The sequence below is a fragment of the Biomphalaria glabrata genome, chromosome 14 (genome assembly GCF_947242115.1).
Source record: "Biomphalaria glabrata chromosome 14, xgBioGlab47.1, whole genome shotgun sequence".
Taxonomy (NCBI): domain Eukaryota; kingdom Metazoa; phylum Mollusca; class Gastropoda; family Planorbidae; genus Biomphalaria; species Biomphalaria glabrata.
Window position 1 is genome coordinate 28915093 of NC_074724.1, and position 26694 is coordinate 28941786.

The 26694-nt window shown below is 34.6% G+C and overlaps 1 protein-coding gene across 1 annotated transcript; it reads left to right on the top strand.

The window, feature by feature from the left end:
* Positions 1 to 231: 231 nt before the first annotated feature.
* On the top strand, positions 232 to 10561 carry LOC106080078 (uncharacterized). The gene is made up of 14 exons (XM_056009412.1): positions 232 to 526; positions 1809 to 1885; positions 2831 to 2946; positions 3157 to 3215; positions 3619 to 3902; positions 4025 to 4108; positions 4257 to 6198; positions 6421 to 6464; positions 6882 to 6951; positions 7074 to 7177; positions 7611 to 7710; positions 7964 to 8133; positions 8539 to 8662; positions 9426 to 10561. The coding sequence occupies exons 1-14, from the start codon at positions 419 to 421 to the stop codon at positions 9699 to 9701; spliced, it is 3558 nt and encodes a 1185-aa protein (XP_055865387.1). The 5' UTR covers positions 232 to 418; the 3' UTR covers positions 9702 to 10561.
* The last annotated feature ends 16133 nt before the right edge of the window (positions 10562 to 26694 follow it).

Here is a 26694-nt window from a genome sequence, read left to right on the forward strand (position 1 = left end):
GTCAAGGTAGGATAGGCTACCATGCTGGCTATTGTTACTGGAAGGTCGCGTCGTCCACCCGGTCAAATGTCACAAGTCGGTTTGGTCCCGCCCTTCCTTTTGACTCTTTGTTGTTGGCGTCCATCATCCTATTGGTCAGTAGCGCTTCAGGAGTAGGGGTGGACGTTGGAGAAGACGTTATAAAGATCCCAGAAAAGTTTAACCCTGTCATCAATCTCAATAATCTTGAGGCGCTCACTTCAATCTTTCATTTCTCAGCAATTTTTCTAAAGTTCTTCATCGGATCAGTTGAATCTATTGTGACTCTTGACTTAGCGGAATTGTGTTCAATTAAGTTTCAAGCTTACTGAGTGTGATTCCTAACCCGCAGTGGATTAAGTTAAACAATTGTTCATTTGTGCATATTCAAAAGGAGAAAATGAAAATTGTTTGCGAAAATTCCGTTGGATGCTCTCCATCAAAGTCTGCTACAGACAAGAAAGGTGCTGGAGATCACAACCAGGTCGTCGCTGACCTTCCCCTCGACGTAAGTAGCCTCCATGCTCATTTTTAATAATTATAGGCCACTTGTTTTATGTAGCCTAACCTAGATTTAAAAAATTCTTTTTGTATGAATAGGCTTATGCACTTCTTTAATAAGAAATTCAAGATCACATGTGTAGTCTTGACTGCTTAGTCTCTTCTTATTGTACGTACTCTCACCATTCTATTGAATAACAAAGTATCTCTACTGGTCATTATCAATACATAGGCCAATCATTTCTTCTTAAATTTAAAAAAGATGATAAAACAAGCCTTGTCGTTTTTCATTCTTTTTAGGCCTATATTTCTTTTTTTTTATCTGGTAAATTTTAATTGCGAATTTTCTATTTAAATGCACACATTACCAAAAAAGATTAGACCATTAGGTCTATGTTTTCTTTTCCTATTCCTATTAAGAATTTCTACACTTTATAATTTTTTCCATTAGTACTTTACATAAATAATCAGATATTTACATACAAAGGAAAAATCACTAGATGAAGTAAATATATTTATTCATGTATTAAATGAAAAAACAACAACTCGTTTACGCACAGTCTCCAAATAGATCTCAATGCACTTCGTTTACAATTGCCTAAATAGGCTTATAGTCAGGAAGGACATAGATCTATAGGGCTAATGTGAAAATATCACTAAAATTATATCCTAATGTGCATCTATTATTCAACAATTAAGGCTCTAAGACTCGTAGCAGACGACTGATAAATGCGAACTTTACTTACTACATAGTGTAAAGTTAAATAATAAATATAATCAAATATAACACATGATATTAACAGGACAGGGTGTACAAAAAGTAGGGCCTACCCGGTACTTCATTGCTTCATTCACATAAGTGACATACTTTTGGATTTATTACTATTGAATATAAATCCAATTTATATTGAAACTTGAAAGAGAATAGAAGCTTCCACTAAAATGCTCAGTCTTCGCTTACTAAAATCCGACCCATGATACTAAGGACCTATGGTCATTGAGAAATTTCGTTTTAATATTATAAATATAGGGCTTGCATGTTAACATAGCATTTCCCCACCTTCTATACCATAATATGTAGGGGAATTAACATAAACAAATTTCTTTCGATATTGTACATTATTTATTTTTCGATATACTTGTCATATTTTATGCGCCTTGGCCCTTCATTAGATATCTGGCTCATGAACAGAGTATAAACTTAACACTTTAAAAGTTAGTTTTTCCAATTCTGAAGATCTATTATTTATTTAGTTAGTAGAAACATTCTTGTGATGTCTTTTGTTTAGAATACTGCTAAGGCTCAGACGCCCAGAGAGACGGTAAAACCAGGCAAGAAACTAGATCTACCAGCCAATTCTCGCAGGTTGGTGCACTCGCAATTAATATTTTTCATTCTTTAAACTATTGTCAAAATTGTTATACCCGTCACCTTAGAATAATATTGGGCTCCTTAGGATCATATCTGTTAAAGCTTATTAAATAGAAAAACATCGAAAAAAAATTATACAATATTAAAAATAGAATATTATTATAGTTATTATTATTTTACGAAAAATAAATTTCACTTTTTGCTTGTTCTCCACTATCAGAAAATAAACAAGCTCTACTTATTCCTCTTAGATCTGTGATATTCATTTCTAGGTTAAAATGCCCGCCTTAGCCAGAGGCTGAGGCCAAACGGATTATTATAAAATCTAGATCATCTAGTTATCTTTAAGATTAAGCTTAGTTATATTAGTGAAGTTAGTCGGTTTAATAGATTTCTATTATTATTATAGGCCTACTTCTTAATTTTATACTTTTTTATAGTATAACTTAGTCTTAGTTATACTAAGTTATACAATGTAACTATTATGATTATCTATACTCATGCATAGACTAGGTGTAATGTCAGTGCAACTGTCACGACTCACGCCACGGTCTAGACTAGTCTCCTAGTCTTAGTAGGACTTAAACTGAGTAACTGTAACTCACTGAGAGTGAGACTGAGTAACTTTTAAGTCTTCTTGGATGTCTTAGTCAACTTATTAATTTAAAAGCATTACTAAATTGACTAAATCTAAAGCCTTAGCTTAGATGATCAAGCCCTAGATTTAGGTTTAGTTAGTACCAGATGTATATTTGTCTAGTGCTCTAGAGATTCAATTAGATTTGTCGTGAGCAACATATTTATAACTATCTATCAATCTATCTATTTATTAGTATTTATCTATCTATCTGGTGTATTTTAATCTAGATCTAGAGTGCAGATTTAATAAAATAATATCTAGGAAAATCGCTATATTATTATTTTCAAACATTTTAACAGAGAGGTTTCTCAAAAGAAACAGAGAAAAAATAGAGGTACTAAAGGTTCAGTCAAAGAGGTGGATAAAAAGTTGGATGTCACTGTCACAGAGGCAAAACCATCTCAAGATAAAGAAGGTGAGATAAGGATCAGGTCCTTAGTTTTATTATGATTTCATTTTTGAGATATGTCGTAAATAGTTTCTCTTATAGACCGCATGTTAAGAACTTAAATTTAAAAGAAAAAAAAACTTTATTACTACAAGGGTTAATTATGTAAACACTAATTTCTTTTTGTCTTGTCTAAAGTTACCTAGTAAATTTAAATGTTTTTTTTTTATATTATAGATGCCACTAACGCCAAAAAAGAGGAACCAGCCCAGTATGAATACTTCGATTACCGTGTGGTAAGTTTTTGTGCCTTATTTCTTGTGACAGTACACTTAACTATTTGTTATTGCTGTGGAATTCGTCTGGTAGATTTTATTAATTGACGCCATGTGACAAAAGTAAACAACATCTGAATAATGTGTGCATTAACTATTATTTCATGATAATTGGGGTGAGGTGGTAAAGGAACAGGATGTCCCTGATTCCTATCAACTACAATAGGTACCTGGTACTGGTTAAGGAAAGTAAAGGCAGTTGGTCATTTTACTTGTCACATTACAACCTTGTTAACCATAGAAACAGAAGGTCTATTTTACTGTCTGCCCCATGGGTCACTGGGTCTGATAGGAAAACTTTACTTGTACTTTATTCATGTATTAGGTATAGTCTATAGGAACCTTTTCTTTTTTGTTTATCCAGTACCTCGCGGAATCAGATGAGGGGTATACTGAAGTTGTTAGAAAGCACAAGCCAAGACATAATGTATCATCGCTGGATAAAACCTCATCAAACAAAGATAGCTCTTCCTTCACTGACACAGAAAAAAGAAAAAAGGAATCTAGACGGTCCAAAGGCAAATCTTCTGCCACTAACACTGATGTTAAGAAAAAGGAAAATTCTCCCCAGAACAAAGGCAAGTCTTCAACTGCTAACCCTGGCAATATGAAAAAGGAACCCACCAGTACTAAAGAAACTGCTAGAAAGTAAGTAACTCTTCTAAACTTATATATAAGTATTTATATTGTGAAAGGAATATTATCGAGTACTAAACATTTAGGAACATGTTTTAGAAATCTATTTACATGCACTTTTATGTCTTTCATAGTTCAAAAAGATCTGCACCAGGATCAAGATCAAAAGCTCAGAGCCACACAGCAAGCACCAGGATGACTGACTTATCAACTAGCAGGTGCCTACTTTTTTTTCTTCTTTGTTCAACCTTCAAAGCTTACCCAAACAGTTTTATTTTATTCTAGATGGTAATGAAAATATTAAAATAACAAGCTTAATAATTTTATTGTTTTTTTAGTACTTAATTTTTTTTTTAACTCCTTTAGGCCCTCTGCCAAGAATCCTAATGTTGAAAAACATCAGCCATCTGACAAAAGTAATAGCTCACATTCTGACCCAAGCAGTACATCTAGTACACCAACTGTCCCTAGTGTTTCAAAACCTTTTTTAAAAGGCATCACAAAGAGTTTTTCAAGTGTAGTTGCTGGTACTAATGCTTCAAGCACCACCACCAGATCACGCATTATATGGAATAGTAGTATTGGCAACACTTCAGCAAAGAAAATAGCTTCAGTGTCAGACTCAGGTTGGGTAAAAAATTCAACCCAGAAGCCTTCCCAGCAGTCATCACGAGGTGTTGTAAAACTGTCAAACCAGTCTCAGCCAGACAAAAAACAACCAGAGAAAAACCAAGAGATATGCAGCAGATCTTTTGATGAAACGGCTACCTATGAAGATAAAGATGTAGGATTTATTTTGCAAAAGTCGACTCATGCCAATTCATTAGAAAAAAGCACATCATCTGAATCAAGTGTAGATTTGTTAACAAATTCAAGCCATGCTTCCTCCATTCAGTCACTCTTGGGTGTCAATGATGACGCTTCAACTCATTCTGATCTAGAGAAAAAGCAAGAACTAGTCAGCAGCACTTCAGATGAAAGAGCTAGCTCCGAAGACAGTGATGATGGATCGACAAGCCTCCAGCCTCATTCCAACTCATCAGAAAAAAGCACCTCTTCTGAGTCTAGTGTAGATTTGTTAACAAATTCTAGCCATGCACTCTCCATTCAGTCACTCTTAGGTTTCAATAATGAATCTTCAACTCAGTCTAATCTAGAGAAAAAGCAAGAACTAAACAGAAGCTCTTCAGATGAAAGAGCTAGCTCTGAAGACAGTGATATTGGATTCTCAAGCCTCCAGTCTTATTCTAACTCAGCAAAAAATGAATCAAGTGAAAAGTTGATAACAAATTCAAGCCCTGCGTTCTCCATTCAGTCTAATCTAGAGAAAAAGGAAGAACTAGTCAGCAGCTCTTCAGATGAAAGAGCAAGCTCTGAAGACAGAGATATTGGATGCATAATGTCACCAAACAATTCCTCTCAACCAGATGTGAACTGTCACGTGATAAATACATACACTGATGATGCTTGGCATAATTTTGTCAACCAAACAGAAGCTTTTTTCCAATCTCTACAATCTGATTTTTATAGAAAACAATCAACATATCCAGAGTTTAAGATAGAGCAAGAGCTAGTGAGCAGCTTTTCAGATGAAAGAGCTACATCCGAAGACTGTAATACTGAATGTACTTGTCTGGAAGCGATTGGACCAATTGATTTGAGTCTCAGGCCACAGTACCGATCCACTGCTTCAGAACAATTATGTAATTATAATTTACAAGACTCCCAGATAAAGTCACCAAACAATAAATTGGTGGTCTCTCTGCCTAATGAGATGACCTCTCCAGTGATGAATGTTGACATCAATGATGCTTGGGATGCTCTTGTAAACCAAACACAAGCTTTCTACCAAACTGTTGATGGCCTACAATCAACCCATCCTAAGCTTGAGGAAAATCAAGATGAAAGAGTTACCTATGAAGATAGTGGTGTTGTATGGACAAGCCAGGGAGCAATGACATCATCTGACATGAGCCACAAGCCACATTCCACTTGTTCAGATCAATTAGAAATGCTATGTATATCTATACAAGACAACCTTTTAATGTCACCAAACAATCCCTTGGCCAGCTCTCTACCAGATGAGATGACCTCTCCAGTGATAAATGCTGACATTACTTACACTACGAGGTTCTTTGAAAACCTGCTTCATCCACAAGATTTTTGTTGCACACCTGGTAAAAATAGAAACACTACCATGACTGACAACAGTACAGAAGAAAAAGGATTTGGTAACCCATTTCACATTCCAGCCTTTGACTCTCCATTTCCTTATAGTGACAGAGTGAGGAAAAATTCATTGAATCAGGTAAAATCATTATCTTTTTCTTAAAATATATATTTCTTACCAAACATTTTTCAGGGCGAACAAATTTACTTAAATATTTATGCATATATACCTACTTGAAGACTTAAATATTCATTCTTAAAGTTTTACATTAAAAAAGAATTGTTCTTGCTTACTTGCAATAGATATTTTTTACCAGATCTAATTTGATTGTGTGATTGAATTTTAAAATTTACTTTACAGAATACTCTGGCCAGCAGTGTTGGACAGTCAGACATTTGCCTTAAGTAAGTTTTGCATATTATTACATATTATTATTATAAATTAACTATTCAAAATATTACCTTGATGCTTGATCTAGTATTACTAGTAATTAAACATTTTTTATCACATTAAATCATATCAGGATTGATCATTAATTTGCATCAATAAAAAGTAAAAAAAAGAGTGTCTTTATAATTATAAATTACAGTAGATTTTGTGTACAAATTATCTCTATAAAATAAACAAATTTAACTTTAAACCAAGCAATTGTTAACATAGTTTAGATAGCTGCCAAGTTGAGTGGTATTTGTATAATTAGAATTAGGTTTTAACATTTTCACACATTGGTGGTGCAGCACTTCTTCTTAGTTGTCTTGCTGATAATTACTCAGTGGATCAAAAGGCAAAACATTATCCACAAATTTTCTTTTCTCTTTTAGTCATTCCATTGTTTTTGAAAGTCTTCAGCAGGAGCTTGAAGATGAAAAAGATTTGCGCCAGGCTGTTGAGGTTAGTTGTATTGTTATTTTAAAACATCTCTGTGATGTTCTTCTATTAGAAATACTTTGTGCACATTTAATGTAGCCATGTTTGACCTTTGTGTTAATGTTTGTTTCACTATATGTCCACAGAGAGAGGGTTTGACATCACTTAAAGTGGAAAGAACAATATGGCTCGAAAAGCTGAAAAATGTTGCGCTGAATAATATTAAGAATCTTGAGGAGTTAGTTATAAGGTACTTATAATGTTATGTTGAGAAGTTAGTTATAAGGTACTTATAATGTTATGTTGAGGAGTTAGATAATGTTATGTTATCTACCCTTCCTCCATTCCATTGTTCTCCAGTTCAATTAGTTTACATGTCATGGAGGGAATGCTCTCCCCTCAAGCTGGTAATGACTGCACCCCAAGGCCACACTTGTACTGTAGGCCTACTTATCATGTTAATCTTGGCTGGGTTTAGAAAAAACATTTTCTAGTGGGCTAGGTCTGAAAAGGTAGATCAGAGACAAATTATACCAACATAAATGAATTGGACCACAATGCTCTGAGCATGAAAGATATGCTATAGAAAAACAATTAAAATAAGATTAAATAAATAGCTTGCATGCCTAATTAAGTTAAAGTATGTTATTTTTAATTATTGATGAAATTTTATTATGTTTTAGTGCTGGACAGAAAGATGACCGTTATGGTTACTCTCAACTGAAACAGAAAATAAGAGACTGGACTTTGCACTTGGAATTTTGTGACCAAGGTTTAATTGAGGTAAATATAATTAGTTGTTGTTTGTGATTTTTTTTTACAGTTTCTGGATCATAAATTAAAATATACATTGATAATAAATAAATTGTCTTTGTAAATTGTATTTATAGTAATTAATATTTTTAAAAAATTTGAAATAAAATTTGTGTGCCAAATAATTTGTGAAAAAAAAAGCAATTAATTATCAGAGAAAGTTAATGTAACTTAAAACACTTCCATATATTTGTAATAATTAATAAGTTTTTTATTTGTTAAGGCTACACAAGGGGGACTACAGCTGATAACTTTAGAAAAATTAATGGACAGCCTTCAGGTATCTTCAGCACCAATCAGTATTGTTAAAGAAGCTCCAGTTAGCCCAGTTTTACTAGAGCGATATGAAAGTGTCACCAGGGGCATACAAAGGTCCTTCCCTGGTTACCCAAGGTGAGTCTCTATTGGTAATGGTACTTATTGCTTGGTTAAATTTATTTATTGAAATAAATTACAATCATATTTCTGGTTATAACTGTAAGGAATTTAGTCTTTTTAAAATAGAAAGAAACAAGTGCCAAAACTTAACCTTGTACACTAATTATTTCTGCTCCATATTTGAAAGTAAACTGATTGATTCTGTCCTTCACTTGGTGTATATGTTTTCACTAAACTTTCAATGTTCACATTTGACAAACAGCTATTTTCAACTTTTTTGCTGATGATAATAACCATCATTTAGGATTTTATGTTTCCTTTTAAATTGTACCCCTAATAATGAATGTCCCATTCACTTTTCTAATATTGAAAAATGTTACTAAAAAAACATATTCATAGATCATTTATATTTCCTTTTAGGAACTCCATCATTACAAAACTTGAAGTTTTGAAAGCACTCTCTGGTGGAACACTGAATATGTTCAGCAACTATCACCTCATCAAAGCCATAACAAATTCAATAATTCAGGACAGGGTGCAACAGGTAGGCACAAACTTTTAATTTTGTTAATCAAAAACTATAGGATAGACAGATGTTTCCAATCATCTATTATTGGTGTGTCCATTCTATATTGTAATGTAAGTTGGTACCATCATGAGGCACAAAAGCATAACCAGTCAGATAATATTTATCAAGAAAAAAAGTGCAATAATAAAAAACATAACTATTAACTATTATTGCAATATGTGTTGATTTCCTTAGTCCTTTGTTGCATATTATATTAAAAAACTTTATGTCTGGTTTGGAAATTCACAATGAAGACTTTATTCCATATAAGAAAATCTACACTATGAATGAGAACTTCCTATAGAAAGTTGTTTCCTTTTTATAAAAAAGTTGTTTCTTTTCATTGCAAGCAACAGTCAGTCCATTCTTTGGGATTGCTATCCCTTTCATTGGCAAAGTGAGAGGAAACATTTCATGTGTACATTTCCCTCTTTTTTAAATGAAAGGAAGTTTAAAGATTATTGATTCTGTGAAAATTGTGTTAGTACCACAGGACAATAAATAGCATTAACTATTTAAGAGTTCTAAAACAAACTCTTAATTTCTTTTGTCTGCTGCAATTGAACTTTGGCACAATTTCCTCAAAGGGAAATAACTCATGTAAACATATAAATATTTAATGTAAAGTAAATCCTTCAATTGGTAATATGAAGCAACTCTTGATTTTCTTGTACTATTTCTTTTATAAATCTTTTTTTTGTCTGTCGAGTGCTTACCTTTTGTGATTATTATTCCTCAGCAAAACCTAGCTTCTAACTACCTTGCTTCATGCAGAAGAGTTTACTATACTGCCCCAGGACCAAGATATAGTTGTTTAACTTCCAGTAAAAGAAGATGTAGGACAGCCAGTCGCAGAGGTGGCTATAAATCAGCAGGTCAGAAAGATGAACAAGGTCCAAGTCAAAAAGGTTACCAAAGGACAACAGGTCAGAAAGATCAACGAGGCCAAAGTAAAAATGTTGGCCAAAATAGATCAAGTAAAAGAGCTAGAAAAGTCAGGGCGTTTTTTTTATAATCTATCTATTGGTGCGATGAAACCATCCCAATTGATCAGTTGAATATAAATAGTGTGTATTTGTCTTTTTATGTCTTTGTACTGAGACTTATTCTTACTATGATGAATCATTAGTTTTAATTTTAAATTTATTATTTTCTTTATTGAGGCAAACCATAACTTGCTATTTCTTGTATTCTTTTCCCTAAACAAAATATACCTTTTCTTTTATGCTAAATTTCGCACTATTTTTTTTGGTCCTCTAATAGCTCTATTTCTGCTTGAGCAGTTTAAATTCTTCTGGAAACTTATCAGGAAGTCATTGACTGGTTCTATTTATCTGTCATTTTCACAGTGTGTCTATCACACTATTAGTATTTATTTCTTTGTATTTTTATCTTATTCTTTGGCTGATTTAAACAATTATTAAATTTATAATAGCACATCATATCTGCAAAAAAAATTAATTCAAGTGTTATTAGGATTTTTGGCATCATTTAGTTGCATTCCAGCTAATTTCAAGGTCTCCCGACATTTATTTACATGCTTCAAAACTAGCTTTTTGTGTCTTTTTAATAGTTTTGTAACATTTTTAATTTGTTTTGAACATCAGTATCTATTGATAGACCAAATATTTAAATTTATCACTTGATGTAAATTCATTGACTTTAAATAGATATGCTCTTCATATGATTGAATTTCTTTTGTGTTTTTTTCCTAAAATTTCTCTCATTTAACTCCTGTGCATTGATGATTTTTTCATTGTTTCCTTTTTATATTTGATTTCTGTTAAATATTTTACATGTTTATTTTTGATGTTGATGTGGTGATATGAATTTATTTAAATGCATTTTTTTAATTTCTATATCTGTGTTTCATCTGTGAACTTTGAAAAAAGATAAATATTAAATTATGAAATCTTTTCAAAGATAGTGGCTATCTTTTTGGTTTTTGTAACACTAAGTGATCAATAAAAAAATTAAACTTTTGATATGGTTTTCTTCAATTTATGTGATAGCACTGTTGTTGTGTGTGTGCCACTTTTTGGTACATGTGATTCAACTTGCCAGTATTTCCAGTACTTAGAAAATTCTAGTGTATCAATAAAACTATTTAAATGAGTTTATCACAATTAAAAAAAATCATTACCTAGTTTGTAAATGATAATCCACATATTATTATCACCATAATGTTAAGTGACTCAGCATTATAGATATCCAAACCTTGTACATTAAACAATACTATTTGCTTGAAAAAACAAGTATTTAGATTTTTAAAATATTTGTAGGATTCTAGGATATATATCTATGTAGGAATAAAAGATCATTTAGATTAGGAGAAAAAATGAATTGTATTCTCTAACATTATACACAAGTATTTTTCTTAAATTTACATGAGATTTTAGACCGTTGACACTCACTTCCAAGTGACAAGCATTGAAGAACTTTTAGCTCTTCCAAATCAACACTAACAGCTGGGAAAAAGTGGCAATGGAAAAATTCACATTGAGAGCAAGCATAAAGACAGGGCTACAGATGTCAGATGCCATACACAACACTAACAGAAAGAAGGGTAAAAGTGCAACAGCCCCTTCTGATTACAGCTGCCCAACCTGCGATCGCAGCTGTGTTTCAAGGATTGGCATCTTTTGTCAAACAAGAAGTTGCAAAGGGAAAACTAAATCTCAAGAGATGTAAAATACAACAATAAACGATATGAAAGATATAACATATATATATATGTTATATATATACAGAGCAGTATCAATGCTGTTTTATCTAATAACAAATTTCATTAATAAAGATTTATTTTACTGTATAAATATTATTGTTATTAACTAGTTAAAATTTAATATCCATTGAAGCGGTTATATTTTTTAAAAATAGTGTTTTAAAAAACAACAAGGCACAATTATAATGCAATCTAGCAACATACTTTTGTCTTTATAGAAATTATGTATTAGGCCTCTTAAAACCATAATTTCAATTTTTAGTATTTTTTTATATTAGGCATTCAATAAATATTTCCATACAAATTAATAGGACCTAATCATAGCGCCCAAAATGAAAAGATTACATAAAGAACTCTTTTGAAATGATATTTAATTAGTTTAACATAGTGCAAGACTAACTGACTATGCTTATATAATTTCTTGAAAACGATGAAGGAAGTACATAAATTATAAATCTATCTACTATATTAATTCAATGCTACTCTTTTATTTGGACATATAAAAGAAGTTCAATAGAGGTGGTTATTCTTTACAATAATATTTCAATCGGATTAAACTTATATGCACAAAATATAACTATGTTAAAATTTACTTTTTACATGTTTAAAAACAAGAACAAGGTTACAAAATCCCAAAAATCTGCCCCCGAAGTGGTCCACCCAGGCAGGTAAAAAGGCAGGTTTCAATATTTTCAGAAACAATAGGCCATCAGAATGAAATTCTATTAAAGACAAATGACTGTGAAGAATGTCGAAAGAAGATTGACAGATCTGGTGTGGTGCCCCAGCAGACCAATGGACAGATGAAAGTGAAGATGAAGCTAGATGTAAACCAGGCCAAACTGATGTCTTATAATGAATATCTAATTGATCTAATCGTTTTGAAAAGGGTCAATCTCTTATTCCTAAAAGAAAAAAAAAACGTTTTCTTAAAAAAAAATCCCCAATTTTTTTTTTGTTAAGTGTTCTGTATGGATGAAACAGCGCTGCAGTTCACGCGATAATATGAAAAACTATTTATTAATTGTTGTTTTAAATTATGTCCAACTTATATGTATTCAAAATAGATTTTTTCTCTGTAAAAAACTAAACATTTTGTGTAAATATAGTACTTAGTACAGGGGAGTACCTAGGGATTTGGGAGCCCGGGGTATTGACCTCTTCGGGGGCCCCTTGCATTGTAACATGAGATAATGTACTTAATAAATATATAAGCCTACATTCAAATTGTTACAGTATATCAGTAAAATTAAATCATTAAAACTCTTTTAATGAATAATACCTTTGTTTATTGGCGGAATAATGCACAAGTGTCAAATCTCAATTCATATCGCTTCACATCGTATTTTTGTGCAGCAAAGGCATCTATAGCACTATCTACATCAGTATTGTCTAGTATTTGTGACTCCAATGACATTAAAGCCATGCTAAGCCTTTTTTTGAGTCATTGTGCTCCTGAGATAGTTTTTTTTTTATTAACTTGAGCTTTGAGAATGATCTCTCACATGACGCAATGGAAGTGACCTGAGTAAGCATTATTCGATTGGATGTTGTAAGGTTTGAGCTCACATCATTACCATATGAAGCCAGCTTCCTCAATATGTCAATCAGTGATTGTAGCACTGGTTTGTTGATGAAAAGTGCTCGTGCATCCATGACATCTTTTTGAACACGCGATTTTCATGTATTTCACCAAACAGGAAAAAGGAAGACAATTTTTCATCAGCGTGTCCATAGACTCCAACAGGTGTCTTGGTTCAAGAAAAAAACCCAAAGGTGTCCATATGTTTTTCCAGTCTTTGCAATCTGTCCTTCATCTCCAAATGAATTCTGTCCAACACTTTTGTCGCAACACATTTTAATTGCAGCTCTATTGGCAGTACTACAAGTCTTTTCTTTCTTCTGGTTGTTTTGATTACAGGAAATCCATAGCATTCACTACCTTCTTTTGCTCTTTCGATGGATTGGGTGATCAGTTTCGTCAGTTTCTCATCATTTTGCAGAAAGCATGAACGTTTTTTATTTTCTTCAGCAGCTTCCCATTTGTCCAGATTTTTATAGTTTCTTCTGAGCCATATTGATTTGGTGAAGGAGATTTGACCAGAATTCCTGGTGCTAAAACTTCATTATTTTCCACTGCATGAAGAAGATTCTGTGCACTGCTTCTAGTGTCCATTCTTTCAGATGTTGATTCAGAAAGTTTCTCATCTTGATGATTTTGTCGAGAGACAAGGAAACCGCCGACGTAGCTTCTTTTCTTGCGGACCTTGTATTACTCTCCTTTTTTAAACTCCAGGCTCCGGCTTCTATCAGTTTAGCTCTTCTCTGGGGAGAATTGGAAAAAAAGGGGAACAATTCATGTACAGTTCCAAAAAAGGTGACAATCAATGAATCTATCTCAGCAGAATGAAGAGCTGCCAGGTTCAGAGAGTGATTAGCACAGTCTTGTCCAATGTCTTGAAGAGTTTTCATAACAAGTTCTTTATAATGTTATCCATCAGGTTTCAAAAATTCAAAGTAATCAATGAATGACTCTTTTATTTCGAAATTAACTACATCCAAGTAACGAACTATTAGGGATAACTGTTCTTGATGAGAAACAACTTGGGTGAAATCAAGCATCAGAGAAAAGTAACAAACTTGCTTGACTTTCCGAACAATTGATTCCCTAACATTATTGCCCATCAAGTTTATGAACTCATATGAATATTTGATGACAAATAATGTGTCTTCCCATCATGGGCGTAGCCAGGATTTTTTTTGGGGGAGGGGGGGGGGTTTGGGGGTGGATTTTTTTCTCCCCCCCCCTGCAATTTTTTTTTAATATGTATTTATGTGTGTGTGTGTGTACATAATCTTTATTACATTCTGACCCTTTATTCTTTCGGAAGACGTTTATTGTGCCCTAGAATAGGTTATTCCATAAGTTAGTGGAAAAATTGTATATTTCCCGCCATTACTAGCAAGGGGGTCTAGGGGAGCACTATTTCTGATATCGAAAGGCAACAAAATGCATATTCTGAAGTATCTACACTGCATTTTCCTGCTATTAAAAATTTTATTTCAAAAACCTAATGTGCTATTCTTACTGACTTAGACCCTCCCGCGCCGTTCAGAGCATTTGCCGTCAAGCTGTTTCCATAAAAATCTGTCACTGGTAATGTCTGAAGCCTTTTCCCACCTGCCATGAGGACTTCTATGAATGTGTGGCGTCAAGTTGTACTAGGATATCATCGCAACGCTTCTTATGCGTAATTCTTTTTGTCCCGCAAACCTCACTTCTCTCACAATTTTACTAAGGGGTCGACTCCCAGTTCGGCATAGGATTTCCTTGATTTGGACCCGATCTCTATAACTTACTCCTAAAATCTGTATTAGCCATCTTTGTTGAGCCACATTTAGTGTTTTTCAATTTCGGCAGATGACTATTCACTGCACTTTATTAATTGAACCCCGCCACTGGTCAAAATGTGTAACCTCTTGAATACGCTCTTGGAATTAAGTGACTGTAGTTTGCTTTAGATTTTATATCGAAAAGAGAAGTTTTATCTTCAAAATCATCTGTTGAGTGTTTTCGACCTCAAAATGCTCTGTTGGTGGATCTTAAACTCAAAACTATCTGGAGGGGTTTAAAACTTAAAAAAAAGCACTCTGTAGGAGAGGGATTTAAACTCAAATCCCCCGATTGGATTGGCTACGCTCAAATAATTTTAGTGTGTAATTTGCTTTTTTTTTATATTGAAGAGGTATTTTTAGCATCAAACCCCCCTGAAGGAGGGTTTAAACTCAAAACCCCATTTTGGCAACGCTCAAAGCATTTTGCTTTTTTTTCTTACACTGAAGATGTATTTGTTAGCTTCAAACCCCCTGGCGGGGGGTTTAAACTCAAAACCCCTTTGGCTACGCTCATAGATTTTAGAGTGAGTAATTTGCTTTTATTTATATTGAAGAGGTACTTTTTAACTTCAAACTCCACTGGAGAGGAGTTTAAACTCGAAACCCCTTTGACTACATTCATAACATTTTTAATTGTATAATTTGCTTTCTTTTTATTATTAAAGAGGTATTTTTTACCCTCAAACCCCGCTGAAGTAGGGCTTTAAACTCAAAACTGAGTCAAAACCCATTTAGCTACGCTCATAACATTTTGAGTGTGTAATTGGCTTTTTTTTTTATATTGAAGTGGGGGTTTATCGTAAATTTTGGAGGGGTTTAAAATCAAAATCTTCCTTAACTGTGCTCTTGAAATTTGGGGATTTCCGTTTGCATTTTTTTTTGTTTTGTTTTATAAAAGAGGGAGATTTAACTGCAAAAAACCCAGGTAGGGGGTTTTAAACTCAAACCCCCTGGTAGGGGTTTTAAACTCAACCCCCCCCCCCTGGTAGGGGTTTTTAAACTCGAACCCCCCTGGTAGGGGGTTTTTAAACTCGAACCCCTCTGGTAGGGGGTTTTAAACTTAAAACCCCCTTGGTTGTGCTGGGGCAAGTGATGGTTTAGTATTAAAATCTCACCTAAAATAAACAAAATCAAAGCAAAAAATCAGTCACTAAATCCCCCCCCCCCTGCGGGGTTTTTTTTTCGGGGGGGGGGATACGCCCATGCTTCCCATATTCGATTCTAAATTTCCAAAACGAAATCTTTCATAAAATAATTATGATAAATTCATGTGCAATTAGATAAAATTTGTCGCCATATTTGACTTTTCTATTTTAAAACGTCATGTTTTTGCATGAAATGGCAAGGGGCGATAGTGTGAAAATGATTAATCCTCGCTACTTTTTATCATTTCTGCTAATGATTGCATTTGGTTTTAAAGAATAGGAGGTGGGGCGACTCGAATATCAGTGGCGTAGCTAGGAATGTACGGGTGGTGCTGGCCGCACGGGCCATCAAGAGGTGGGGGGGGGGTCATCAAGCTCTGGACAAACTTTCTCAATAAAACAACACAATGTAATTATATAAATAAAAACAAACCGATGTATTTGTTTGTGTAATTTGTTATGTTCTATATTGAATTTTACCAGATTTGTTTCAATCTCTAAAGGCAACCCATTTTTCTAAAAGCCTTACATGATGTTACTTCATTGTTTAATGCTCTGGTAATGGCAGTGGCGTAGCTAGGGTGTTTGATGGATAGATGCTACGCATTTAAAAATGCATTATTTTGAAAAGCATCATTCGCAATCCTTTATAGATTGAATTATTATCGGCAAGACAGCGGTGTTTCTGTCCAGGGCTATTGCAAGAGAGGATTTGAGCCTTTTCAAACCCTCACTCAAATGGAATCGGATGATGATGATGATGATCCACATTAATATATACTTAAGCAAACCAATATACTAATAAAGAAAAACAACATATTTTTTTAGTGTCCATCTCATTATTTTATTAAGCATAGTTAATGCATTTTTAAAATTTCTAAAAAGAAGTTGAAATTTTAATTTTTGGCCAACTAAAAGATAACTTAGAAATTTATTCCTGAAATATAAAAATCTGGTTTTCGGCCATGTCTTGAAGTCTTGGAACAGCGCTGGCTTCCACGGTGGGTGTGGCTTGTCTAAAAACCTAGAAGATAGCAAATAGAAAGAAACCTTTCAATTAATATCTGGCTAGGGTTACAGGTCCTTCTAATGAACATACGAGTCAATGACTGCTCGTTTATAGTAGCGTGTTCCGGGCTGTGGTTCTCTGCTTCATACAGGAGACGAGTATGCAAATAGGGAAGCAGAAAGGAACCCAGTTAGTCTTAGGACTAAGTCCATTGCACTGCATGGGATGAAAGAAAACCCCAACAAACATGTCACTATTCACACTGTTCCTGAAGGGTTCGTTTTTTTTTTCCACTTTGAGCTCGCTTCTAATCCACTTGTCTTGGGGTACGAACCATCAGTAATTGGGATGTAATAATTGATACCATGGGTCCTTATAAAGATACAAGCACAATTTTAGTCCATTTAGCAGGGTGTCATAAGGGAGACAACCCATGCTTTAAAACGACGGTGTAGACTGTATAGTGTGGAACAAGGGAGGCAACCCATGCTTTTAAACGACGGTGTAGACCAGGCATGTCAAACTCATTAAGGTGTATGGGCCACATAAAAAACTTACTATGACCTGAGGGGCCGCAGCCAAAAATCAGTTGCAAAACAGCCTATTAGTTTTATGTAAATTATAAACAATACAATAGAATACATTATTTAATGGCATACCTGTCCCATAGTTAGCTAAATTTGTAGTACTATTTCGTAATTATAAATTACTATGATTACACATTTCTCTCTTCGTCCTGATGCTTAACATTCATTCTGAGATACAAGTTTATAAATGTCATGTTGAAGCTTGTTTGCCACTGACACTTTCATCACTGACGACAAATTTTGATCAGATAATCTCGAACGGGAAGTGTTTTTGTAGCTTTCATTATGGAAAAGAACTGCTCACAGAGATCAGTGCTTCCAAACATAGCAAGAATTCGGGCTGCAAATGTCCGCAATTCAACGTTCCTTACAAGTAAATAACTGTAAAATTTTGGCACAGCCACTTCTATTTAGTTCGCTTTCAACAAAGATCCAGACTGCTTTTCCATCATCTCTAGCTGCACATTATAACATCATTTTAGGAAGGCAAATGAAAATGGAAATACAAACAACAAAAATTCTTACTCGTATAAAACGAAGTCAAGAAAACGGTCATTGAAAAGCATCTACTAATGATTCCAGGTGTAGGATATATTTACCAAATGTTGTAGCCGTATTTAATATTTTTAGTTTCTGACACGTTGAGAAGTGAACAAGATTTTCTATTCATATTTGATTTATCCACAGTCGTAATTTTGCTTAAAAGCACTTGACATGATCACATGCAGTTGTGACAATTTTGTCTTTACTTTGAAGTTTAAAATTCAAGTCTTGCAGGTGACCATTGAGATCAACTATAAATGCAAAATCCTGAATCCATTCGTCAGTTTGGAAATGTTCAACAGGTTCATCTTTCATGTTCAGAAACTATACATTTTCTTCACGCAGTGCAAAAAATCTCAGCTTTAACGACACACTCCTTCATAAAATCACATTCACTAAATGATTTGCTATGGCTTGCAGTTAAGTTTGACAAAATGTAGCTTGCTTTCACCGCAGACTCATTCTCGTTGTTCAAATTAACAAATACTTGTTTCAATTCAAGTAGCTTGCGTAATAGTCTAACATTATTTTGATAATTTTTAGCTGGCCAAGCGGGCCGCATGCAAGGTGGTCGCGGACCGCATGCGGCCCCCAAACGAGGCGTTTGACATGCCTGGTGTAGACTGTATAAGTGTGGAACAAGGGAGGCAACCCATGCTTTTAAACGACGGTATATACTGTATAGTGTGGAACAAGGGAGGCAGCCCATGCATTTAAACGACGATGTATACTGTATAGTGTGGAACAAGGGAGACAACCCATGCTTTTAAACGACGGTGTATACTGTATAGTGTTGAACAAGGGAGGCAGCCCATGCAATTATTTAATGGCAATAACTTGCTATTTCGCCAATAACCCATCAAAAAAATGTAATAATTACTAAATAATTTTAAGTCTTTGCAATGTCAACCACTGTTGTATCAGGAGAATTATAATAAAAATAATTATACATTTAATAGGTGTGGGGATTATCATATTTACAATAACAAAATTGAAAACCACCATACCTCAGTTTCATGTAGTTGGTCCCTCTCAAAATCAGTTAGGGCCTGCCAATGCTGCACAAATACGTGCCCACTCACCTCAGCTTTTGATCCAACTGATTCATTCTCCTCGCTTCTGATCCAACTAACTCATTCTCCTTAGCTTCTGATCCAACTGACTCATTCTCCTCAGCTTTTGATCCAACTGACTCATTCTCCTTAGCTTCTGATTCATCTGACTCATTCTCCTCGTTTCTGATTCAACTGACTCATTCTCCTCAGCCTCTGATTCAACTGACTCATTCTTCTCAGCTTCTGATTCAACTGACTCATTCTCCTCAGCTTCTGATTCAACTGACTCATTCTCCTCAACTTCTGATTCAACTGACTCATTCTCCTCAGCTTCTGATCCAACTGACTCATTCTCCTCAGCTTCTAATCCAACTGACTCATTCTCCTCATCTTCTGATCCAACTGACTCATTCTCCTCAGCTTCTGATCCAACTGACTCATTCTCCTCATCTTCTGATCCAACTGACTCATTCTCCTCATCTTCTGATCCAACTGACTCATTCTCCTCAGCTTCTAATCCATCTGACTCATTCCCCTCAGCTTCTGATCCAACTGACTCATTCCCCTCAGCTTCTGATCCAACTAATTCCCCTCAGCTTCTGATCCAACTGACTCATTCTCCTCAACTTCTGATCCAACTGACTCATTCTCCTCAGCTTCTGATCCAACTGACTCATCATCAGCTTCTAATCCAGCTTGCTCGTGTGCCTCAGCTTCTAAATCGGCTCTCTGGAAAGCCCCAGCTAATAATCTGGCCTGCTCACGATCCCGAGCTTCCATTTCGGATCTCTGGAAAGCCTCAGCTAATAATCTGGCTTGCTCACGTGCTGGAGCTTGTAATTCGTATTGCTCGAATGCCTGAGATCATAATCTTCTTTGTTGACGATTTGGCCTATAAATATCATTGGCTTGCTGGTACGAAAACACGAAAACTGGCTAGATTTTTTTCTTCTTTTCGTTTGGCACTGGCTTGCTCTTGTGCTTCTTTAGAACTGGCTTGCTCTTGTGCTTCTTTAGAACTGGCTTTCTCTTGCGCTTCTTTAGAACTGGCTTGCTTGTGTGCTTCTTTAGAACTGGCTTGCTCGTGTGCTTCTTTAGAACTGGCTTTCTCTTGCGCTTCTTAAGAACTGGCTTTATTATGCGCTTCTTTAGAACTGGCTTGCTTGTGTGCTTCTTTAGAACTGGCTTGCTTGTGTGCTTCTTTAGAACTGGCTTGCTTGTGTGCTTCTTTAGAACTGGCTTTCTCTTGCGCTTCTTTAGAACTGGCTTTCTCTTGCGCTTCTTTAGAACTGGCTTTCTCTTGCGCTTCTTTAGAACTGGCTTGCTTGTGTGCTTCTTTAGAACTGGCTTGCTTGTGTGCTTCTTTAGAACTAGCTTGCTTGTGTGCTTCTTTAGAACTGGCTTTCTCTTGTGCTTCTTTAGAACTGGCTTGCTCATGTGCTTCTTTAGAACTGGCTTTCTCTTGTGCTTTTTTTAGAACTGGCTTGCTCATTTACATCTTCATATTGACTGGGTTTCTCATATGCTCTCTCTAGGCTTGGTTCGTGGATGTACTAATTGTTTACGTGTAGATTTGTCAATTATGGGAGTTATCTAAAGAAATGTAACTTGGAAGTTTACATAAAAATTGAGTTGGGAATATGTTTGGCACTTAATCCGTTTACGACGCCTGGACGCGACAGTCCCTCCTTACCTCGTTTGTTTGTACTACCTCCTCATATTACCACCCCATCCCCTGTACGTTTGATATACACTCTCGGTGTCACAAGGTGGTAAAAGTAAAGTACTGGTAATTAACGAGATGGAGGGCGGAGGAAATAGGAGCATTTCAAACAATAGGGAGGGAACAGTCTAGTCAAGAAAAAACAGAGAGGCGTCTCCGACGCACTGCCCCACCCTTCTCTGGTGTCCTCTAAGAAATGTCCCACCCCACAATTCATCCGTGAAGACAAGCAATATAACACTGGCTGACTCGCCAAAATGTGCAGTCCATTCGAATGACCACCAACTAGATGTAGATTTAATTATTATCTCTTCAATGTGGTCACAAGTTGTACAATAACTTTGTCTTGGAGAGCGCGATCGAACTCTACTGTGTGGACAGTAAGCAATAACACTGCCTGACTCGTCAAGATGTCCAGTCCATCTCAATGACCACCAACTAGATGTAGATCTAATTGCAATCCCTTCAATGTTGTAACACGAGGATAATTCCAGGCGTGTAAATGTGTAAACATGCTGTAAAGCAAAATGGTAAAATAAACAGGGTCAGACTTTTTAGGTTGTGTATGAGACTATGAGTTGTATATGTCCTTGGGTAATAATGTAGGCCAATCAGTATCGGAGCAGAAAAACAATTTTCTTTTTAGTAAAATGTTAATAAATTGTATAAAATGCAAAACTGACATTCTACACATCATCCCCCGCCCCAATTCTATTTGCTGAAATAATGGCATTCAGTATTGATACACTATTCTATATTTTCATATGCATTGGGCTATTAGTTTAGAAACTTTGCATTTATCAGAAATTAATACAACAAAAGCTACATAACAAAATATATTTGAAAGTTATTGGAATAGGCTTACAACAGAACTTATTTCACCGTACACCAAACATGTTTTCAAATTAGTTAGACGTAGGCCTATCACCAATTTCTTACACGCTGTGGTGTCTTGGAGGATAATCTCGAGTCTTGGGTTAATACTGGTATCTTACGTCTATATAACATCCCTATTTATTTCCATTTACTATATATGATCATCAATGACTTGTTAAACCCACCGTGGCATATGGCCTACATATTTATTTTGTCTTGCAACGCGTTAGGCTATTTAAGCCAGAAATGAATCAAAATATGTCGTCAATGGTATCTGGCACATGGCTTCGACAACTGTCAATTTTCGTCTTTAAAGCTTACACTATTGCCATTTACACAATACAAACCTAGAATTGAAATGAAAGACATGAAATATTCAATCGGGACAAGACTCATTTCAAAGTAAATAATAAAGAAAGAAAACCCCAAGCAGATGCCATAACGTATATGTCGGAGATAAGGGAAATCATTTATATAATAAAAGTCCACCAGTATGTCCTTGTTTAAACATTTTAAAACCCGACAAATACAGTAAAAAATTAAAAGATAATATTCTTATTCTTTTTACAAAAAGGTCTAAATTAAACAGTTCATGGGGAGTTCTTCAAATTTCAACTCAAAGTGTTGTCAAGAAAGGTAAATTATTTTTAAGAGGACTAGTTACATTAACAATTTTACATTTTATCCCCAACCCTTTTCATTTGTGTTAATTTAAGGTATTGACCTTTAAGCCATTCAATGTCTTCGGTGCCATCCTTAGGGCCCCAGGCTGCAAAAGAGTGAACTCCTTTGGTCAAAATTAAAGGAGCGAGCGAGTGTTGAAGGGGCAGGGGGCATTGCTAGTTCTGGATTTACCTGTAGCCAACAGAAGCTATAAGAAAGCTAGAAGCCCCAATAATTTATCCAGAGATAAATGCAATTATTTTGAAGAAAGAGCAAATAAAAACTCCCTTTTTGTTGATTACAAATAGCCACCAGACCACTTAAGGCCTTATCAACTCTACATCTAGTCCTGGATATTGCATTTATGTGAAACAAGATGCCTATCGGACCAAGTTGTCAAATAACTTTGAGGAGCGCCATTGAATTCCAATGTGTGGACAGCTAGCAACAACACCTGACACAAAGCGTCAAGATGTGCAGTCCATTTGTATGACACACCAAATAGATATAGAGTTTCTAGAGCTCATTATACTCTCTTCAGTGTTGTGTGTTAGGCCTACACATAAATCTCAAACACAAATGGAGTGTTTGTTTGTGTACGCGTAATGCAATGTAATGTGGTGGCTGGTTTAGAAAAAAAGTTTCTAAATCTCATTTTAATTACAATTATCTTATATTAAATGCAATGGTAAGAACCCCATCCCCCCCCCCTAAACCATTTAATTCAATAAACTATTTAATAAACTTTGACAAAGTCTTGAATTTAATATTCTACTATCATATCTTCTAGTTCATTTAGAACAGTGGTTCCCTGACTTTTTTTGTCATCTAGACCCCTTACCATGTTTTCCATTTTTCGGTAGACCCCTGCATTTATCCACTTCAATTATTTCCTCCATGTTTCTAAGCCATGTATTTTAATTGGTGAAATTCAAATGTAAATGAAGCAAATTAAAATTTTATGTGCATGACATAATTTAACTCAACAAAAAATAATAATATGTAACCTTTTAATTAAAATGTTCATGATTTCATTATTGGACTCAATTTAGTTTGGTTTAATATTATATAACTTCTAAGTTAAATAATGTTTGTCTGTTTTAACTTTGGAAATTGTGAAAATTCATCCCGTCCAATGATTCATTTATTGTATCCTCACTACAAACACTGATATCATGACTTCGTATTGATCAATTAGGTTATGACCTTGTAGCTGCAACGTTAAACTCATTAAATTTATGAAACAAGTCGAACAGACTCTGTTCAAGAGACTATGTCCACTTTGTTTTAAAATTGCATCTTTAGCGTCCAAGAACTCAGAAAAGAGAAAAAAAAATATATTGGCAGAACTTTCGACAAATATCATACTTCAGTGTGAAGAAGCTATTGGTAAAAATTTCAGACAAAGAGCAGTTCATTATGTTCTAAAATGTGATAAGCCTAATTGTATACTTTAATGTTAAACATGAAACAATACATTTTCAAATAAGTGAAACTATGGTCAAAAGTTTAAATAATCTTTTTTATTGATCACTTAGTTTTGAAAAAAAAACTTAAATACATAATTTTAACCAAAAAGCTGGTAATCAAAATTTGATGCATTTTATAATTTGATATTTATTTTAAAAAGCCACATGAGATACACTGTATGACAACATTCACATTAAACAAAGTATAAAACAAAAAGTTCATATCACCAAATAAACAAAACATATATTGAACAGCAATGAAATAATTAAAAATTACAAATTGCTAAATAAAATACACATGATTTAAATACGATACAAGATTTAAAAAGTTTAATAGATGATATAAATACAAGCCAAAAAAAATCTAAAAGAGCAAATCAATTTAAAATCATTCCAAGTTGAATTTTATTGAAAGAATCAGTTGTTAATTGACTTTCAATCAGTCTTTCAATAGGCAACAAAGCAAATTAAACAAATTGTGAATACAAACACAATTAGATTTAGCATTTGTAAAAGAGGAACAATTGTTTTACGATCTTGAAACAAGCTCAGGTATTAACTGCTTAATTATTTAAACTTTTGATGGATCTACATTCTGTTTTATTAAGTTGCTGTGATTCTATCTTAAATTGTTTCAACCAGCACAGAAACTATTTGGATGCAAACAAACTTGTTGCTATTAGATTATAGAGATGTTTGCCTTTTAGTTTGTCCATTTTCTTTACTTTAATATAAGTGACATCTTGTACATTTTCAACATCGACTTTTTAGTTTAATTCTCCGTTGTCCATTGCAGGAATTGATATTAGGCTTAATATATTAACTACATCAAAAACATTTAAATTAGTGAAGCATATGATACAGTTGAATATATCGTCCACAACTCTACCTCACACCTTGGACGCCGGATTCCCTTTTCATCTCCAGCATTGTTTTGACACCCAGGAGAAACAATAAGATGGCGTCCACAAATCTGTCAATACAATAGTGGAATTGTTTGCGTTGTAGAGAATGGATCTGTGTGACACTTAGACTACGACAGCAGTAATAGATCAGCACAAAAGTGACAATAACTTGACCACCACGTCAAGGGTTTCCCCCTTCCTTCACCAATGAGCTGTGCGTTCTTGATGTAAGTACATTCTAGAAGCCGAGTCTAAATGTTCCCCAAAAATAAGTGTACAAAAACATTAGATACGCCTCAAAACGTGTCCGAATAAAACAATACAAGCCCAGCCAAGCCTTTAGATAAGAATGTTTCGACTGACCATAGCGTGTCAGCTACAATATACCATTACTTGTCAACTAAACAATGTGACACCTTATTTTTACTAACTAATTTATAATGGTGACATAAGGCTGTCAATAATGTGTCGTTGTCTAACCACTACGCATTGAGTGAACCAATGTCAACTGAATATGTAATGAATTCTTTGAATAAAGAATAATAAGGCTGATCTATTACTGCTGTCGTAGACAGAGTGAACTGATATAAGATTACAATTTCAAGTTTTACACGTTGAAATTTACAAAACAAGTCAATATTTTCGATGGTCTCCAGGCAAATGGTCATTCGACCCCCATTGTGGTCGCGACCCACAGGTTGAGAGTCCCTGTGTTAGATCTAGTTGGTAGGTAGTCATTCGAATATACTGCACATCTTGGCGGGTTTTCGTTTTGTTATTGCTTGTTCCCTCCGTGTGCTTCAAAGTTATCTGACAACTTGGTCAGATTGGATTGAAAAAAAAATATTTAAAATCCCCATCATGATGTTTATCAGCGTGCGAAATCGTATCTTCTGAAATCGAACCGTTTTTTTTTTTTAAATATGTAGATCTTTTTTGCCCTCACAAAAATACACATTTAAAACTACTTTAATATTAATAGTATCAAGGAGAGCCAAGGGAGGGGTTACATTGCGTAAGTGTGGTGACAAATTTGTATATGGTTGATTATTTTTATTTTAAAGCTTCTGATGTTCGTGCTGAAAAATATCAAAACTTTTTTTTACCTGCATTTCTAACCAAACAAATGACCCATGGCTGGACCCCTCGTGTGCCGCCTCTTGATTTGTTAAAGTAAAGAAAAAATTCCTTTCAGACCTTGCAAGAATGTTTACACACTAGTTCGTGTCACAACATTGAAGAGATTACAAGTAGCACAATTGGTAATAGATCTGAATGTGGTTAGTAGTCATTCAAATGGACTGCCCATCTTGGCGAAACATGTCAGGCATGGTGTTATTGCTTGTCTTCAAGGTGACGTTGTGAAGTTGGTAGAGAGACATTTGAGGACATCAGAGAAGGGGGAGTGAGTGGGACGCTTCTGTATCCATACTCCCCACTCTCTCGCATTATTGGAAATGTTATGATTTCCCCACACCCTAACCCTCCACCCTGTGACGCCGAATCTTTATTTCTTTTGTATGAATCGTCAAGTGTTTTTTTTTAAGTAGGTAAAACGTTTAGCATTGGTACTACGTTGGTCTGGCGTTAAGGACGACTCACTTACTTATGGTTCAACTCGGTTGCAGCGCGTAAATATTGATGGAACTCAACTTAAGATAATCTACATAGTACCAAAAAAATTCAATCCCCTGTTAATAAGTAAAATATAGCATATGCTCCCCCCCCCCCCCACGAAAAATAGACACAAAACTTTTTTTATAAAACTTATATAACCATTATATTTCTATTAACATCTAATAAATGTTAGATTAAAAAAAAATCCACCCCCCCCCCCTATGAGAAAGAATCCTGGTTAGGGGAATGTATAGATATACTATATTTTTTTATAATATTCCTATTATTTATTGTA

Coding starts and splice junctions, on each gene's coding strand:
- LOC106080078 (XM_056009412.1), top strand. CDS start 419: ATGAAAATTGTTTGCGAAAATTCCGTTGGATGCTCTCCATCAAAGTCT. Junction 527..1,808: donor TCGCTGACCTTCCCCTCGAC/GTAAGTAGCCTC, acceptor TCTTTTGTTTAG/AATACTGCTAAGGCTCAGAC. Junction 8,663..9,425: donor TTCAGGACAGGGTGCAACAG/GTAGGCACAAAC, acceptor ATTATTCCTCAG/CAAAACCTAGCTTCTAACTA.